We start from the raw sequence: 17,476 nt of genomic DNA on the forward strand, positions 1-17,476 counted from the left end.
GAAATCCTCGCCCTGGCGCCTTTTTATCGCTCCAGCCTGGAGACTGTGGCCAGGTTTGGCCGATGACAGGGATGCAGAGGAGTGCTGTTAGGCGACAGTGTAAAGTGGAGTCATGGTTTCGAGAAGAAAGAGGTGGGAGGGAGAGAACAGAAGTTCGTGTAATAGTTTGGCAGTGTCGTCCTCCTGGTAAGATTATTGTTGCAAAGATCCTGGGATCGCAGGCGTGCTGGGGGCTCGGTTAGTGCTTCCTCTAGGGGTCTTGTCGATCCTAGGATGCTATTTTTTTTTGACCGTCATTAAATAAAGTCCTGTATATTAACTTCTCCTTTGGGCTGGATTCCAGGCGTGTTAGTCGAGTTCACAGGGAAATGCAGGGTTTTCTCTCGCATTTCTGACTAGTATCACCTTAACCATGTTAACTGGAGAATTCTTCTTCACCTGACATGTAGTTGGCTGTAACATGGGGGTGGCTCTTTTGAAAATCTTCAGCGAAGACAAACTAGAGGTTTAAAAGTCAACCAGACATGCTACAGTTTGTTAATGTGTTTTATTGACGTCTGAGGATTTTTCTGAGATACTCATAGGGGGTGGGAGCAGGGCTTCAGACACATGTATTTTTAAAGACAGGATTTGAATATATTTTTTTTGCAATGAATCACCTTCTGTGAGAGAATGGCCTACAGCCTCAGATTAAAGAAACTCAAATCCATCATTAAGTGCATCCTAAACCAGAGCTCTCTAGGGCCTGATATTCAGCGCTGGCCAGGTAAAGTTAACCGGATAAGTAGTGCTGCCCAGAACCGCCCACTACCCACCCACAAATTGGTTGGATAAAAGATAGATGGATAACTGACTGATTTTCAGCGGACTGTTAGATAGCCGGATAAGTCCTGTTTATCTGGTTGTCCAGTACTAAGCATGCTTTCAGTATCTGGCCACTAGTGATTATTTTTTGACTTGATAGCGCTGAGCATCTAAAATGTAACTGCCCAAATACGAGAAGTCGGGATTAGGGGGCTTGACATCTATATGTTGAAATGCAGAGCCTGTTGCCTTGGTCCATTTCAGCTATTTTGGTTTCCTCCAAAACTGTTCTTATCGCCCCGAATTAAATTCAAGACTTGTTTTCTCTGTCTAGATGTTCCTTTTTAATTTTTTTTTTTTAAACAAAAGAGCTCCTAAAAAAATCAATTTGAAGCAGTATTGAGTTCCCTTATTTTTTATCATCATAGGCAGTTCCTTAATATGATCTATTTGGAAAAAAGAAATGTAGCAGCTATCACATATTAACTTGATGAAGTACATTTTATCAAGAAAATTATATAAACAGCTTTTCATTTAGGAACAGATTAGGTTTAGAAAGTATTTTGTCTTTGCCTGCTCTAAAAGGCAGTGGAGATAAAAGGTTCCCAGGGGTGTGCGCAGTGTTAAACAGAGACTAGGGGGTAGATATTTAAAAGCTATTTAGACGAATAACTCACAAGTTATCCGTCTTAAGGCAAAAGGATGAGCCGTGGCTAGAAAAGGGGGCGGGGAGCCGAAAGTGTGCAGCTGGCTGCATCGTGGTGGTGCGGCCACACCCCCCCATAGCGCCACGGGAAAAGGTGGTGAATTTCCTGTGGTGCTGCGGGTGATAATGTGTAAAACATTTCCGGCTCCTAATACCGTCCAAACCCCGCCCACATTCCTTCCCTTAATTAGCATTTTACTACTGCGATGCGTCCGGTATCGCGTGCAGTGGGGCGTTAATCACTCACGATGACAAACCCATCGCACAATAAAGAATGACCCTGTAAATGGCTCAGATGGCATATTAAGCCTCTTATCCGACTAATTTATAGCTGGATATGTTGCTATCCGCGTACAATTTAACCGGATATAAAAGTGGCCTTTTGAGGGCGTCCCATTATCCGGCTAACTTAGCCAAATATCGGGTATTTCGAGCTAAATTAGCCGCTTAACTTTAGCCCACCGTTGTAGCCTAGCAACAGTAGAGGTGTCGTCAGAAGCGCCAGGCCTGGATCACGATCCTGGTCAGGAACTTTAAATAAAGATATGAGGTGGAGGGGAGGGCACGGGGAGAAGGGAAAGGGTTAGAGTGGGCATCGTGCCCGCGATATGGCAATTTTTATGTCTAAGTGGAGGGGGGGGTTCTTCTGGCACACAAAAAATGGCCTGTTTTGGGAGGTGGCACGTTCGGCCCTGTAGGGCCTTTGCATCTTGGGTGGAATGGAGGTGGGGGACAGGCCACGATATGTGGTTTTTTGGTTTTTTAACGGGGAACATAGCTTTACCGGATAGATTGTCTTTTGAATCTATCTGGATAAGTATAAATTTATATGGCTAAGAATACCTGGTTATGTTTAAAGTTATCCGGCTATGGTTAGTCAGATACCTTTATATCGAGGATATTCAGTGGGGCATCATCAGAAGGAGACAGTTTATGTGGCCCTTCTAGGCGCATCCAGAAATCTCAAGGAAACCAACGTGGGTGAAAATCCGATAATTGGTAATTTTACAAGCAAGTGATGCAAGAATACTTTGCAAGCAATCAAAGAAGACTAAAAGGGAATCTGGAAAACGTACTATAACAATATCCTAATCAGAAAAATGTCAGGAAACATTCTGATTAACTTGTAAGTCCATTCTAAACAAAGCACAGGAGCCAAGGTTACAGGGACCTAATAAACTTCCAGACAGAGAACGCTGGGTGGAAAATACAAAAAGATCTTACACTGCTGACAAACTATTAAACACCAAGCTCAGAGGCCGATGCAGTAACCTGCGAGTTAAGAAACTGTGCGCTGGGTTTCAATTCACGTTTCTAATGCACAGGTTAACATTTTTTTTAAACTTCCGATGTGGTAAGCTAATGCTATGCTAAAGCATTGGGAGTTAAAAAAAAAAAGGCATGTTGACTGCAAATTGTGCATTCGTCAAAGGCCAAATGCATATTTTAACTTGTGAAGTGGGGGAGAGAAATCAAAGGCCGAAAGGAAAGACGGTTTTCCTTTTGGCCAGATAGCCGCATAAATCCGTATGATCTGGCTAAGTGATGGCAACCAACTGGAATCAGATATGTGGATAAGTCTGTACTTATCTGGCTAAGTAGAAGTTGGTTTCTCTGGCTATATGACTGTGATTAGCTGCCGCCGGTTAATCTGTTAAGTCGGTAGTTATCTGGCTATCTGATCGCGGTTAGCTGCCGCCACATAGCCGGTTAAGTACTGATTTATCTGGCTAAGTGACATCTGTTAGCCGGATATGTAGTACTTCTCTGGCTAGCCTCAGCAAACAGTGTCGGAGGAAGACTTCTTTCATACAGTTTTAAGTGCCAGTGCACAGCAGCACTGGAAATTTAACGCCATCCCTCCCCAGGAGAAACGTTTCCAGCATTAAACAAAACTGGGATCAGGCCAGGCGCACCTCTCTGCATCGGGGAGTACTGCTTAATGCATGGGATTTCCATGTGAGGGCGCTAAGCTGTGCTCGCATTTTTGAACGCACATTTTGTGAGTATAAAACTCCTTGCTGCACTGGCAGTAAGGTTTACGTGTGCAAAATGCGCCATCACGTGCAGGTAAAACTGTGTGTTAGGTTGCACGGACCTTTCTGCATCGGCCTGTCAGTAATATAAAGGAAGGAAATTATTAGAATGAAATAATTCTCATCATACTCGGTCCCATAGTGAGCAGACAAGAATTCTGATAATTGGTCAGGATCAAAGAATTAAAAAAAGAAACTCTTTTGGTTATAAACTTATTTGTTTTGCAAGGATATTGTAAATTAAATTCTGCAGCCAACATAATAACCATCCGATGGAGGTTCAGAAATCACTTCCCCCTGGCCTGTGTAACCCTTAATATGTTAGGATAAGCCCTGACTTTACAGTCCAAGGGGGAGATTTCTAAACAGCTTATATCACGCAATATAACCCTGTTGTGGTAATATCGTGTGGTTTGGGCCTGAAACCCACTTCTGTTACAATGAGCTGCTTTAAACCCATGCAACCAGCTCATGCACCACCTAATCCTATGTAAATAAAGTAACTTAGACCTTTTTTTTTAGCCGCATTATTTTATCTGCATTTCTGCCGCGGGAGGACCGAGACCCTAACGCGTGTCCCAAGGCTCCCGCGGTAGAATTAAAGAGCCCAGAGGTTCAAAATGACATCCCCCACAGAAGTTTTAAAAACTGACCAGGCCTACTCCCCACCTCAGGGCCGCCATTTGAGGCAGCCCCGCTAAATAAAAGTTAAAAATTAGATGTAATGATCGCGATGACAACTTCCAGTCCCCCTCCTTATTCAGTCAACATCTCCCAAAATGAATCCCCGACACCCCCCCCCCCCATCCATAGATATATGCTGGACGTGTCCCCCTCACTCCCCAACTTGTCAAAAATACCATTTGTGGCCTAGTGGCCCTGCACCTTGGATGCCCCAGGCCCCCCATTACCTTAAAATTGTCATTGGTGGTCAGGGTTCGGGCCCTGGGTGCCCCTAGACCTAGGCCCTGTCTGAAACATTTTCCAAAATGGCGCCAGTCAGGCCTTGCCCCATCACATAACAGAGGCAAGGTCCAGAGACCAGACCCAGGCCATGTGAGGGAGGGCACTTAAAGCATATTATTTCTATGGAAAGTGGAGGGGGGCTCTCTTTTTGGAGGGGATGTTGACTCAGTAAGGGGAGGGGGTTGGGCTGGAGGTCATCATTGTGCGCCACATTTCATCTAATTTTTAATGTTTATTTTGCGAGGCCACCTCGAATGGTGGCGTGGGGGGTGGGGGTGTCTAGTAAGACCCCCCCCCCCAGTGACTTTTCTTTTACTTACACAAGGGATCATTTTTAGGCCGCTGGGCCCTTTAAGGCAATGGCAGCCCCGTGCATTAGGGGCCGCCACCTCGCTTTCACTTGGCTGAGCCACATTCTTCCAGCCTCAATATTTTGTCAGGGAGGGGCAAATTATCGTGGGACCTCAGCCCTGCAATATTGGACCCCTCCCATGATGGACGTCTGATCCCTGATGATTTACTTCAAGGGGCATTGGCATACCATTAGCTTACTGCAGAAGTAAGGCAAAACCTGTGCTAAAATTTCATCCAACTTTCTTGCGGGTTTTGTTACATTGGCCCATAAGTGACCATGGTCCCAGTTTAAATGCCTTTGAAAATTGTTCGTTCTAAACAGGATGTCACTGTCCTGCATTTGAGTGTACAATGCTTGCCAGGCCTTCCACCCTGAGCAGCGCAGCGTTTTGGTGCAGTCAGGCTCTTTCTCTAGTAGGTCCCGAGCTGCAGACTGTGACTGGTGAGGAATCTCTGTCTGCCTATGCTATCCTGTAGGCCACACCCTTCTCTGAAGCAATGTGATCGCCCCTAAGCCAGTACTGCAGTTGCCCGCTTGCCTTGATGCACGCTGTAGCAGACCAAAGGCCGCGTGACATTCACTGTCTGACTATTGTCTTCGCAGCTGTAACTCGGGCCGGATGAGCAGATCCGTGGCTGGTCAGACATGCAGCTAGGCGAGTGTAGCAGAACAACATTGGAAACCTTTGCTACGATCCAGAGCACATAGCAGTCATTATTACTACTATGCTGTTCCTTTACACACAACACAACCCTTTGTAGCAAAACTTGTGAATAAGCAAATTGCAGTTCCTCGGAGTAATTTTGCAGTCTCTTCTTAAATATCACATTTCTTGATGTCTAACATGTTTGTTATGACCAAGACACGCCATATTTTTCCATAATGCTGTCCAAGTGTGTGTGTGTGTGTGTGTATAAATATATATATGAGGTAAATTGGATGTGTTCTGTGTCCCTGCCCCAGAGAGCTTACAATTATAGTTTGATCATAGGATGATTAAAGGAGAGGTGGGGTTAGGGTTATCTGTCCTTCATTGTACTGACAAGTTGGAGCTATTGGAGGTCAGGGTGACGCCCCCTCCCACCCCCACCTCAAGGGGGCTGGAAGACGCTGGGTTTTCCCCAAGCCTGGTTCCGCACCATGCTGAACCCCTGCCGTTGGCAGATTGCACTTGTTTTGACGTTCAGTGAAAGCACAGCGCGCCTTTCCCCTGCCCTTCCTCTGGCAGGCTGACAGTCACATTTGTGACATCCTTTGTCAGGCTAATCGCTCACCCTGGTGAATGGGCGCGCTCAGGAGCACTCGCTGCTACACAACAGAGTGGCATTAGGAGGTGGGGAGATAGGATTCTTATCCTGTCATATAGGGAGGGGGTAGAGTAGGGGTGGGGGGAGGGAATGAGCGTAGAGGCATGAAAGGGCCGCAGCGGCAGAGCCCATTAGGAAAAGGGCTGTCATTTTTCATGTTGATAACCGCAGCCGCGGTGTCAGCTGGAACGTGCGCCTTCGCGTCCGCCTTGCCCTCCTCCTTCCCCCTCTGTTATCACAACATGATTTGGGAAATGATTGGGAGATGTGGACAGAGATCATCAAGGGGGGGGGGGGGGGTTTTCTTTCTTTCCTGTTTTTTTCCTGCCTGCCTGGTGCAAACTATGAAAGGGGGAGAGAGAGCGATGGAGAAGGTGCTGACCTCAGACCACTGCAGGTGGCTGAGGTCCCTGCTCCTAGCTGGCCCGCTTGCCTTCGCATATCTAAAGGCGGTGGCCGGTTAGGAGTTCTGTTTGTTGTTTTATTTAAAATTTCCCCTTGAAACCAATTAAAAAAAAAACCCCAAAAAACATGGGATGGCAACTGCCAAGAAGCCTGAACTAATGGTGAGGAGGAGACAGAATTTAGTCTCTGCCGTTAGAGCTGCCGGTTCTGCAGTCCCTGTAAGCAGCAGGAAACTACTGCAGCACCACAGCTTTCAATCCCCACCCGCCAGGGAAGGAATGGGGAAAAACCCAAAACAAAACTGGGCAGCCTGTTGTCCTCAGACACTCGGGTACTGTGCACCCCCAGGGTTTCTCTTCCTCTTGGTACCATGACCCTGACTTTTCTCGTCGCCATGCTTAGGTTTCTTCCGGCGTTATCACACCTGCTCTTACCAATCACCCACCTCCCTAGTAGAGGGGATCTCTCCTATCTCCAGATCTTCCTCCTCCTCCAGCTCCTGTGGAGACATCGGGGTGTGTCTTGCTATTGAGACTCCCTTGCAGCAGAGAGAGGCCCTGCCACGTACATGCACGGGATGTGACATTGTAGAGTTGGAGAACTGATCCAGTACTAAAATGTTAAAAGAGAGGTTGACGGTGAGGTGCACCAGCGTGACTATAACGTAGAGGAATGGGCCCGGTCTGCCCCCAGGCCCAGATCTTGGCCTAGCCTGCTGCTGTTCCCTCAAATGTAGCCAAGATTTGATAAATCAGGAAAGTAACTTACAGTTCTGTGGCATCGGAAAGGAATCTGCCACAGACTTTGCAGCTTCAGGTCAGGCCTACTTAAAAGCCAAGAGGAGGAGGCAGTAGTCTGCCCCCAACCTCCGAGCAGCAAAATCCCAGGCTCGGCACCAGGACACATTAATTCAATTTAGTGACTGCAGGTGTGTGACGACTGACGGGCCGCGTTCGAGGCAATGAAATCTGCTGTAAAATTGCCCGTAATTACCTCGTTATTGGTGTTGCTGGGCTGCCTCCACACTGCTCATCAGTCATAATACTGCTTTTTGTCACGCCACACCTGTCCGCTTTATTGGAAGTAATTTTGCTAAATGAATCTCATCAGACTCCATCGGCCCGTTGGAAGCAGCAGAGGCTGCGTCCAAGGAGAAAGCAGAGACGCGCTGCTAAATGTCTGTCCGTCCAGCCCTGTCTGTTGTCTTTCTTCCCTTCTGGGGACAGAGTCAGAGAAGTAAAATGCTTGATTCGGAACATATTTAGTGCCGAGAGGCAATTAAGACTTGGGAGTTTAATTATTGCATCCTGCTACAATAAAAAAAAAAAAAAATCTTATTTCTTAGAAGATGCTAAGTGTTCGTGTGATGGACGTCTCTGATCCCTGATGATTTCCTATTGTATATGCAGGAATTTCTAGTCAGATTTGCTTAGTTCCCTGTTTATGAATGCATTTTGTTTCTGGCAGAATTATATACATTGATAACAGAACATAAACCCAGGACATGTTCGTTCCCACTGTTTATATGGGAGATGGGATGAGAGCTAAATGTCTGATGACAGCAAAGAGACAGAACACATCCTGAGCAGCATATTCCACTTTCTCTCTGCAGTAGCTAGCTGTAAAAAAAAAAAAAAAAGTGATCAAAAAAGTCACCAAGCCCGTCATGCAGCATGCTGTCTATTACTGCTTGTTGTCTTTATGATTTAGACTGGGTAACTCGTGAGGTGATAAACTTCTTTTCGCCCGATTATTTACTGCCGTTCACTCTTTATTTTTTTTGTTTCTTTCCTGTCGCAGTTATCACCCGAAACTGGCCCCCGACAAGGCGGGACCCGGTTGACTGTGACTGGAGAAAACCTGGGGCTGAAGTTTGAGGATATCCGTCTTGGGGTGCGGGTGGGGAGGGTCCCCTGCACCCCCATCGAGCGAGAGTACATCAGCGCTGAGCAGTGAGTGACTCCGGAGCCACCTCCCTTCAGCTTTTATTCCGAGGTGTACAGCTCGAATATCCTTCAGCCTTTAACAACCAAACCAGCGTAGGCGTTCCCTGCTCATAGTGCCGCCCCGGGAAGCCCGGGCATCATTTGGGACTTTTTTTTTCTGGTAAAGGGCCGGTTCACAAATCCCAGAATGCACCGGAGCGACATAGGGGAGAGAAGGTTTTAGTGCTTTTTACGCAGGTAAACCAGCTGTGACCTGTGTAAAAACAAAAAAAAAAACCCCATTGAAAATAATTCCTCCCCGCCCACACAGGTAAAGGCACCTGTGAAACAGAGCAGCTACTTATATGTGCAGCAAAAGAAGGGGGCAGGTCCCAGGGGGCAGGGTAGGGGGAAATTCCCCTCAGCTGGTTTAAGCCGCGGACTTTGCTGCAAAACCCATGCGAAGACCGTGGGTACCCGTGTGCCCATGGTATGGCCGGCCCCCTTCGCTTTTAAAGGAAAACGCCATGTGGAGTTTCCCTTTGCGAACGTGTTTGTGGGCCTCGTGCGGAGTTTCAGCATTGCCCCGTCCGTGTGGCCCAGATCTCTCGTGAAGAACGCTGAAACGGATTTTGGTCATTTTGTCCGCGTAATGTGTTTGAGGGGGGTCTTCTTCAGCGCGGGTGCTCGGATGGGAAAGGCCCCTCGCAGCAGCTTGTTGTTTTAATGGTCTGCGCTCTGCTTTGTGCCTTTAGCCTCTGAAACGGATTCAGAGCGCGCAGTGAGCCTTGACGGGGCAGAGTTTAACAGCCACGGGGGTTTACTTCAGGATCCATAAACCTGCCCCGCCTCGCCTCTTCCCTCATACTCGTGTTATATCCGTCTGTTCCCCACACTTCTTATTCATGCTTCTCCCCCCATCCCCCTGTCACATCAGTCCTTTCTCCCCCGGCTCCAATAAGCCTTGTCGGACCCTGCTCTGCTCTCTCTCACCCTCCCCCCCACCCAGTGTCTCCAATACTGCGCCTTCATTCTGATCTTCATGCCATCACCATCCCTTTTCTGTCTGGCTTATACACTACCGGCAGCTATACAATACAAATGTTTTTATGAGCCTGTACCTTACACATCCATATTACACTTCCATTTAAAGGACGACCTGCTGACTACTGGGTCCCGTGCTATTGATTTTAATTCACTCATGCCCTGTTTTAAATATTGCCTGCTTTCACCAGACTTTATGTTATGATGGAGTGTTGCAGTTAAACACCGCTTTTCCGCAGACTCGCTCTTAACGCGGACCTCGCAGGGGAGGGGAAGGGGAATGGGGGGGAGGAGACGAGCTTTGCATCCCAGCAGTGCAGGGGAAAGAGGGAGGAAGAGTGGGAAGCGATTGGGGGAGGGGGGGTGTGTGTCACAAAGCAGGAGAGATGTGGGGGCTCCACCAGCCTCAGAGCCACATGGGCATCAACCATCAGACCTGCTTCAGCGATGGGGGTGGGCACCCTCCTGATGCCCTTCCTGGAAGATTCATCCCCTGGAAATATTATCCCCCCTGCGTTTCTTCATGGTATTCCTCATTCCAGGAGATGTCTTCTCCTTCCATTGTGAGCCTTGTTGACGTGAGTCCCCTTATGAACACAGAATTGCGCCGTGATTTTATGTCTTATGTCAAAGATTCTCGTGTTAGGAATCCTCGCTGGCTGTGGAGCATTTGGGTGAATGTGTGCGCACAAGTGCGCGCGTGTGTGTGTGTGTGCGCATGCGTGTGTGTGTGTGTGTGTGCGTGTGTGTCTGTGTGCGTGTGTGAGTCTGTGTGTGTGGGGGGTGGTTGGATGTGAGGGGAGCACAGAAATCTTGCATATTGTGGGAGAGGCCTGCCAGAAACAAAGGCACACGGTGTAAATAAATCCCCCTTTGGACTTGCTAACCTTTTGCTGGCCTTCCTTGGGTTTTGTAGAATCGTTTGTGAGATTGGGGATGCCAGCGGGGTGAGGACCCACGAACTGCCCGTGGAGGTGTGTGTGAGGGACTGTTCCCCAGGCTACAAGGCCACATCACCCAAAACATTCACTTTTGTGGTAAGTTTGTTTCTTTTTTTGTTTGTTTTTGCCTGTGCTGTTCCTGTTCCGTGGTGGGGCACTGTGTGGGCGTGAGGGAAGCTTACACTGTACAAACTGTGGCATTCAGGACAACTAAGCTCACTAAAAAAAAAACCAAAAAACATATTTCAAAAAGAATTATTCATCATAGTGGAGGAAATAATGGCAAAAATAATGCATTTTAAAGAAAATATTTTGACAATTTGATTCCCGAGCTTGAATTTTGCATGCCCTATCCTTGGGATCCATATATAAGAGATTATTTTGCAAGCTGTCGCTAGCGTCTGATTGGCCGATGCTTGATATATATACCGACCAAGACATATTTAGTGCTGTACCCACCTCCAGCCCCTATATGGCATCCTTAAAGATTTTCTTTTCTTTTTCATGCATTTGTTTTCTGTTCTTTCTGTAGACTCCCACTTTCACTCGTGTGACCCCATCTCGTGGACCCCTCTCTGGAGGAACTTGGATAGCCATCGAGGGTTACCACCTGAATGCAGGAAGTGATGTTGCCGTGACCATCGGAGGCCGGCCTTGTGCGTTTTCATGGTAATTATCCCAGTGCCTCACAGGTTCCTGGCCTCAAGAGCCGCAGCCCTTAACTTACATGGAAAATGGTATTATTTCTTCTCATTTCTTTGCAGTAGTTGCTATGATCACTGCTAATGAATTTTGCTTGCAGTGTGTGAATGGGAGAAAGGAAGCATTGCTATATTTAAGATTGAATTTGCTTCTCCCAGTTTTCATGGGTCTTTAATAAGTGCAGCATCTGGTACAGAGGTTGGTTCTAGAGTTGCAGTCATGAAGGGGGAGTGAGTAAGTTGCAGATCCTCTTTCATCTCCCTTCCATTTTGATATTTAGATAGGGCATTAGAGAAGGTTCTGGAAGCCTTTGGATGGCTAGGCAATATATTCATTTTATGGTTGTGGCTACCAGAATGCACCCAGTGGTTCTTTGGCTTTGCCTCTCAGGTGCTCCTCTCAGGGAGCATGAGTGCATCAGAGGCTCACCTGGGTTAAGACAGAGCTGCACCTCACCAGGGGCATTAAACTTCCATCCTTCTGCATGCATGGAGATGTAGTTCTGGTTATTTATGGATATTGGAACCTCAAGACCCTGCGCTCACTGGAAGAAAACAGGGCCTATTTCAGTCTGTCCCTCATGCCCTAGGGCCACCTGGCAGTCATATGTTTGCCCTGCCCTCTCCCCTGCTATTACATGCATACTACATGAGTACAAAAAACTGTAGCCAACTGCAAGCCAAATGGAGCCCACAAGCACCACTTGGACTGTTTTGGGTTCAGAATATCCCCTTTCAGTGTGAACTAAAATGTTAATGTCAGACTGCTCATAAGCAGTCTCTGACCACAAGGTACCTGCACTAGTCTTGTGTGGTCCCTCGCAAGGAAATAGGTCAGGAGATGACATATGACTTGGCGTTAATTCGCTCTGTTTTATAACCATAGAAAATAGGGTCCGCAGACGAGTTGTAAATGAGACCATTTTATTGGACCAATTCAGTACATCTCTGCCTGAAGGGGAGAGCCTGGGTCTGGGACCCTCTTTTTTGGAATTTAAACTTTCAGGGAGGGGGTGGGGAGTGTCGGTGGTCTGGGACCCTCTTGTATGTTGGACTTTGGTGGGGGCAAAGGGGGGGGCTCTGTATCACTTGTTCTATCGGGGGGAGGGGGGGAAGGGAGTTGGGGGGGGGCTGAGGATGTTGCTGCACAGCTTCATTTTCTTTAATCACTTTAGGGGAGTCGGGTCCACCTCAAGTGGTGGCCCCGAGTAGAATCAGGAGTCAGCCTTGACCCCCATCCCTCCCCCCGCTCAACCTCGCCATTGTGGCCAGGGGAGGTGGTTTTTCATTTTAGAAGCTCAGTAAATGTGACGCAGGAGCCTTGAGAGCTGCATTAGGGTCCTGGGTCTCTAACGTTACATTTACTGAAAATTGAGCAGGTGGTATTTTATCACAGTAGGACCTCTCTCTCTCAGTCAGCCGCGATAAAATATTTGTGTGAAATTGGCTAGTAATGATCATCTTTGCATGCATTTGCATTTTTCATGCATCGAATCACACACAAAGAAGGTCGTTATAATAGGGGCGGGTAGGAGGGCGGGGAGATTCAAAATATTGCAGATATCACCAGGATAGTGCTCTGTCGCGCGATATATGCTGTTGAATGCCTGTTACAGCACTAACGCAGCTTGATGTGTCTCCCAGTGAGTTAGCTACTTTAATGTATATTTTATAGGTTAGTTAATGTGAGTTTATGTATTGATATTTTATGAATGTAATTTGTTATCCACACTGCTCAATTTTATTGGATGTAACAGAAAATAACTGCAATAATAAATAATAATAATAATAATAATAGCACCCAGTGTATGTCGTTCCACGCACAATTGTTTCCTGAAGCAACAAACACTGTGCTGGGTCTTCAGAGCTGACTGAGGCCTGAGACGACAGCTGCTGCTGCTAGAAGGACCTGGGAGGGAGAGGTGGCTGCAGGTCAGGGGAATGAACAGGGGACAGAAGGAGCCGAGAGGGCAGTGAGGGAGGAATGGGTGATGGGAGGGGGAGTGGGATAACTGGTGGGCGGAGATAGACTGAGAGAGAGAAACTGGTGGGTGTGGGGGGGGGGGGAAGATAGAGAGTGGTGAAGAAGGGCTGGGAGAGTAAGATGGACTGAAGTGGGAGAGAGAGAGAGAGAGAGACGCTCATGGGGTGGGGGGTAGGAGAGACTGAAAGAAGCTGCATCGGGCAGTAACCCATACTCATTTCACTGCAGATCGGTTGCAGGTTTCAGCTAGTTGTTGTTATAATTATCGGTTTTCACAGAGTAGCCTTTTCTCAGCATTTCTTTTTCTCCCCAAGCGCAGAGAGAGTGGCGCTGGGAGTAGTGATTTGTGAAGAAGACAGACCTCTCCCCTCTTCTTGCCCTCACACCGCAGAGCTCCCTGGCCAGGTCTGGTAATGCTGAGCGGGGGCCGACCGCTCTTTTATCTTTCCTAGGCGCCGTGCCCGAGAGATCCGCTGTAAGACTCCAGCAGGGACCAGCGCAGGCGGTGCTCCGATCGTCATCAACATAAACCGAGCGGAACTGGGCAACCCCGAGGTGAAGTACAACTACACCGAGGACCCCACCATCCTGAAGATAGATCCTGAATGGAGCATCAACAGGTAGCAGCGTCGGCGGTGGAAGTGTATTTTTTTTTGTGCTTTAATAAGACTTACTTTGCAGAAGCAGACTCCTCGCTGCGTCACATTGAGTAAAGCTGCTATGAAATGTCAGAGTACAGCAGCCCTGGGCATACTGTAACCTTTCAATGGCTTCATTTAGCTTTAGCTGCCACTGCTTATCTTGAAAGAGGCTACAGCCTGCTCTCAAGGAAAAGCACGTTGTCCGTACAGAGCGTCTTTAGTGACCCAGACAATGCAATCACATAGGGCCTCCATCGGTGTGGGTGCATGCATGATTCATTTATTGTGTGGAGTTTCTAATACATATAGCACGAGTGGAGAGCCTCAGCCATGTAAAAAGAGTAGTCCAGCTCAGACCCTACTGCTCCTACCTCTGCAAAGATCTACCTTCTGTCTGCTTTCCCTTTTCCATTGTAAATCTGTATCTTTTTAGTAACTTAATTTCTTTCTCTCTTGCTGAGGAATCTAATGTAACCGGAATTGTCACTCAGCTAGCACAGGGCACTTAAAGGGTCAGATGAATCCAGAGTTTTCTCCATTTCGGCCGGGGTAGGCGGGGGGAGTCATTTTCAAAAGCAGTTACATGCATAAGAGGGTAGTTTTCAGTGGTCCACACAAGGACTGGAGTCTGTGTGTAGAAAGGCTCTGTTGGTAAGCCGCGGTCTATAAATAATTTATAAATAAATAAATTGCCCGCAGACTTTAGCCCAAATTTTCAAAGTGGACTCGCGTGCATGAGCTTGCTTGGAAAATTATATGAAATAACCTGCACAATGTTATACCTCCTCCTTGCATCACGTAACTTGTGTGAATTAATCTCTGCCATACTTTTAAAAAACCCAAGAATCTGCGTAAATTCCAACTCTGCTCTGTGAAACGTCTATCCCTTGGGTGTATAAATGTATATACGAAATCAGGTTATACGCACAGCCCCAGGGCAGTTTTTTAACAAGCCACTTGAGGGCATAAACCTGTGTCTTCTTGTCTATGGGATGCATGCTTAGTGCATCTGGCCCTCAGCGCTTCAGCTGTAGTATTTCAGAACATTTTCCAGGATTCTGATTGGCTGGTGGTCTTGCCCCATGTTAAATCACTTGAAATGGTTGTCTTACCTCCATTCACTAGAAATTGCCAGCAGTAGCGGTACCATTTAAAAGACCCTTGGCTATGCGTCCTCCAAAAGGACAAGAGTGCTACTGGGGCAAACGTAATTTAGGAAAAAACATGCCACGAATGAAAATGAGAAGATTACAAGGACAATGGGCAATTCGTGCCCTGGATCTTTTCTGGGGTATAAAATGCCTGATGACTGACCTGAGATATCAAGTTTGCACTAATCCCAGAGAGATACAGGGAGTCTCAGTTTGTATGTACTAGTTCAGGATTCTTTAAGTGATATCGTCGATGACCTGCTATGCTTAAGCATGGTAGGGTAGAAGGGATGACCCAGGATTTGGAGTTTGATGGGCAAGCCTGCATACACCACTGTAGTAACTTTTAACTAAATAAAACAGAAGCAATGAAGACATGGCTGATTTGTCCTTCTACAGTCTTCCTCCTCTCATAATTCCTTTTCTTTTTTTATTCTCATAGTGGAGGGACACCATTGACTGTAATTGGGACCAATTTGGCTACCATCAAAGAGCCACGAATACGAGCCAAATATGGAAGCACTGAGGGGGAGAACGTAAGTATGGGCTGAAACCTACAATGTTCGGGGTATTTGAGTATGGCCTTGCATCTCGGAGAGTTCGATTTTTCAGGGACCTTGAGGGCATCTACTGCTCTAACAGGCCACAGAGATCCAGGTGCATTGTGGGAGGGGACCATCTTGGCGGTCATGAATCCAACTGGGTGTTTGTTTTTTTTTTTTTTTTCCTTCTGTTCTGTAGAATTGCACTGTTTACAATGACACAACCATGGTGTGCCTTGCCCCCTACATCGACAACCCAACTCGAATCCTGTCAGAAATGGGAGACCGGCCGGACGAGCTTGGCTTCATCATGGACAACGTCCAGGCTCTGTTTATTGTCAACACAACAAACTTCGTCTATTACCCTGACCCCGTATTCGAGCCGCTGAGTTCCTCCGGCATCCTGGAGCTGAAGCCAAGCTCCCCGCTGATACTCAAGGTAAGCTCAAGGCTGCTCTGTCTGCCGTCAGCTTGCCCGCCGATGGCGAGTTAACATTCCATACCCTGGCTTGGTGCTCTCTAGGAGTGTGCCCACGAAATGTGTTTGTTGCCATGCTTTAATGTGCGTGGTCAGGAGACCGTTGCAGATTTGTCGGTTAGGGTGGATTTTGTGTGTGTGTCTGCTTGTTTGTGGGCAGGGGAAGGAAAGTTTTTTTTTTTTTAATTGATCTTCCTGTTTGAGTCTGGAAATGCAGGTCAACAAACAAGTTATATAGGTAATAACTTTCACCTGCACTAACTTAAGACATTTGTGATGAGCTTTTGAAAAACCACCCTCCCTCCATCAGGTCAGTACAATCCTGCTGAAGAAGCAGCGGCTTACATTCAGAACCTTTTAGAGTTTTGATGCTTCAGTTGTGATCCTGTACGGAACGATGCCCCGGTGCTGCTACATGCCGAGGAGCCGGGAGTGGTGACGTCTTTGCTGGCACGGCCCTGGCTTGGGATTTTTTCCACCACCCCGCCCCCCCCCCCCCCCCCCCCCCCCTGAAGTCTGGTCCTAAGCACTTAATTCACCAGAGGCAGCTGCTGCAGTTTTGCCGAGGCTTTGGCTTTTTGTCAGCAGAAAGTGCCTTGGGCTTTTCCGTTTGTCATCTTCTCCAAGGCTTTACCCCTCTTGCCCCCCCTCCCCCCCCCCCCCCACATATGGCTGTTCAACGTCAGCGACTGAAGTGCACTCTTTGAAGTTAGGGAGGAAGTACTTTTGAGCCCTTCTGCCAGCTCCCCGCATAGCTGACTGGAAGACATTTGACAGATAACAGCATCCGGAAGAAAGGATCTGGAGCGAGCTGTGATTTGTTCCAGGAGGTACATACCACAAGTCGGTTGCAAGCTCTGAAAACTGAGCAGCAGATGCGTAAGCATGGGAATGAAGCTGTGTTTGTTGATTACAAGCATTTTGACACGAAACATCAACTGTAAGGGATGAGGCTGCTTGTTCTGCTGGATTCTGGAGGTTGCTGCACTGGATCTGGATTGATGAGGATGAAGGGACTTGGTATGGGGAGGAGGGAGGGTGCTGTGTTAGTCGTAGCTCTGAAACTGGTGGGTGAAACTGGAGGTGAAATGAAGCTGAGTTTTGGCCTAATTGCATGGACAATATTTGACTGTATGAGCCAAATCGCCAGATACCTATCTTCCATTTGATTGTCTAGCCCTACTGGTTCCTAAACCTGTCGTGGAGACCCCCAACCAGTCAGGCTTTCAGGATATCCTGCAGAAGTCAACAGGAGCTAAAAAGCTGATGTGCACCAACCAGGAGAAAAACCTTGGGTTAACAGTGTCATATCTCAAAGTAGCAAAACAGTGTGATAAGGCGGTGACCAGAGCCAAAAGGATGCTGAAGTCAGGGAGAGGCATAACCAGTAGAAAAAGAGAAGTAATTATGCCTCTTTACAGGTCATTGGTGAAGCCTCACCTAGAGTACTGGGTTCACGTCCGGAGGCTGCATCTTAGAAAGCATAGAGA

The 17,476-nt window shown here is 47.4% G+C and overlaps 1 protein-coding gene across 4 annotated transcripts in view; it reads left to right on the forward strand.

Moving 5' to 3' along the window:
- PLXNA1 (plexin A1) overlaps positions 1–17,476 on the forward strand; it is a 644,822-nt gene that overhangs the window by 505,676 nt on the left and 121,670 nt on the right. For all 4 annotated transcript variants that reach the window (XM_029601328.1, XM_029601329.1, XM_029601330.1 and 1 more), the window contains exons 13-18: positions 8,380–8,531; positions 10,465–10,585; positions 11,022–11,158; positions 13,627–13,794; positions 15,409–15,502; positions 15,708–15,947. In XM_029601328.1, coding sequence (XP_029457188.1) covers positions 8,380–8,531; positions 10,465–10,585; positions 11,022–11,158; positions 13,627–13,794; positions 15,409–15,502; positions 15,708–15,947 — 912 coding nt within the window. The remainder of the gene's footprint in view (positions 1–8,379; positions 8,532–10,464; positions 10,586–11,021; positions 11,159–13,626; positions 13,795–15,408; positions 15,503–15,707; positions 15,948–17,476) is intronic.

The sequence above is a fragment of the Rhinatrema bivittatum genome, chromosome 4 (genome assembly GCF_901001135.1).
Source record: "Rhinatrema bivittatum chromosome 4, aRhiBiv1.1, whole genome shotgun sequence".
NCBI lineage: Eukaryota > Metazoa > Chordata > Amphibia > Gymnophiona > Rhinatrematidae > Rhinatrema > Rhinatrema bivittatum.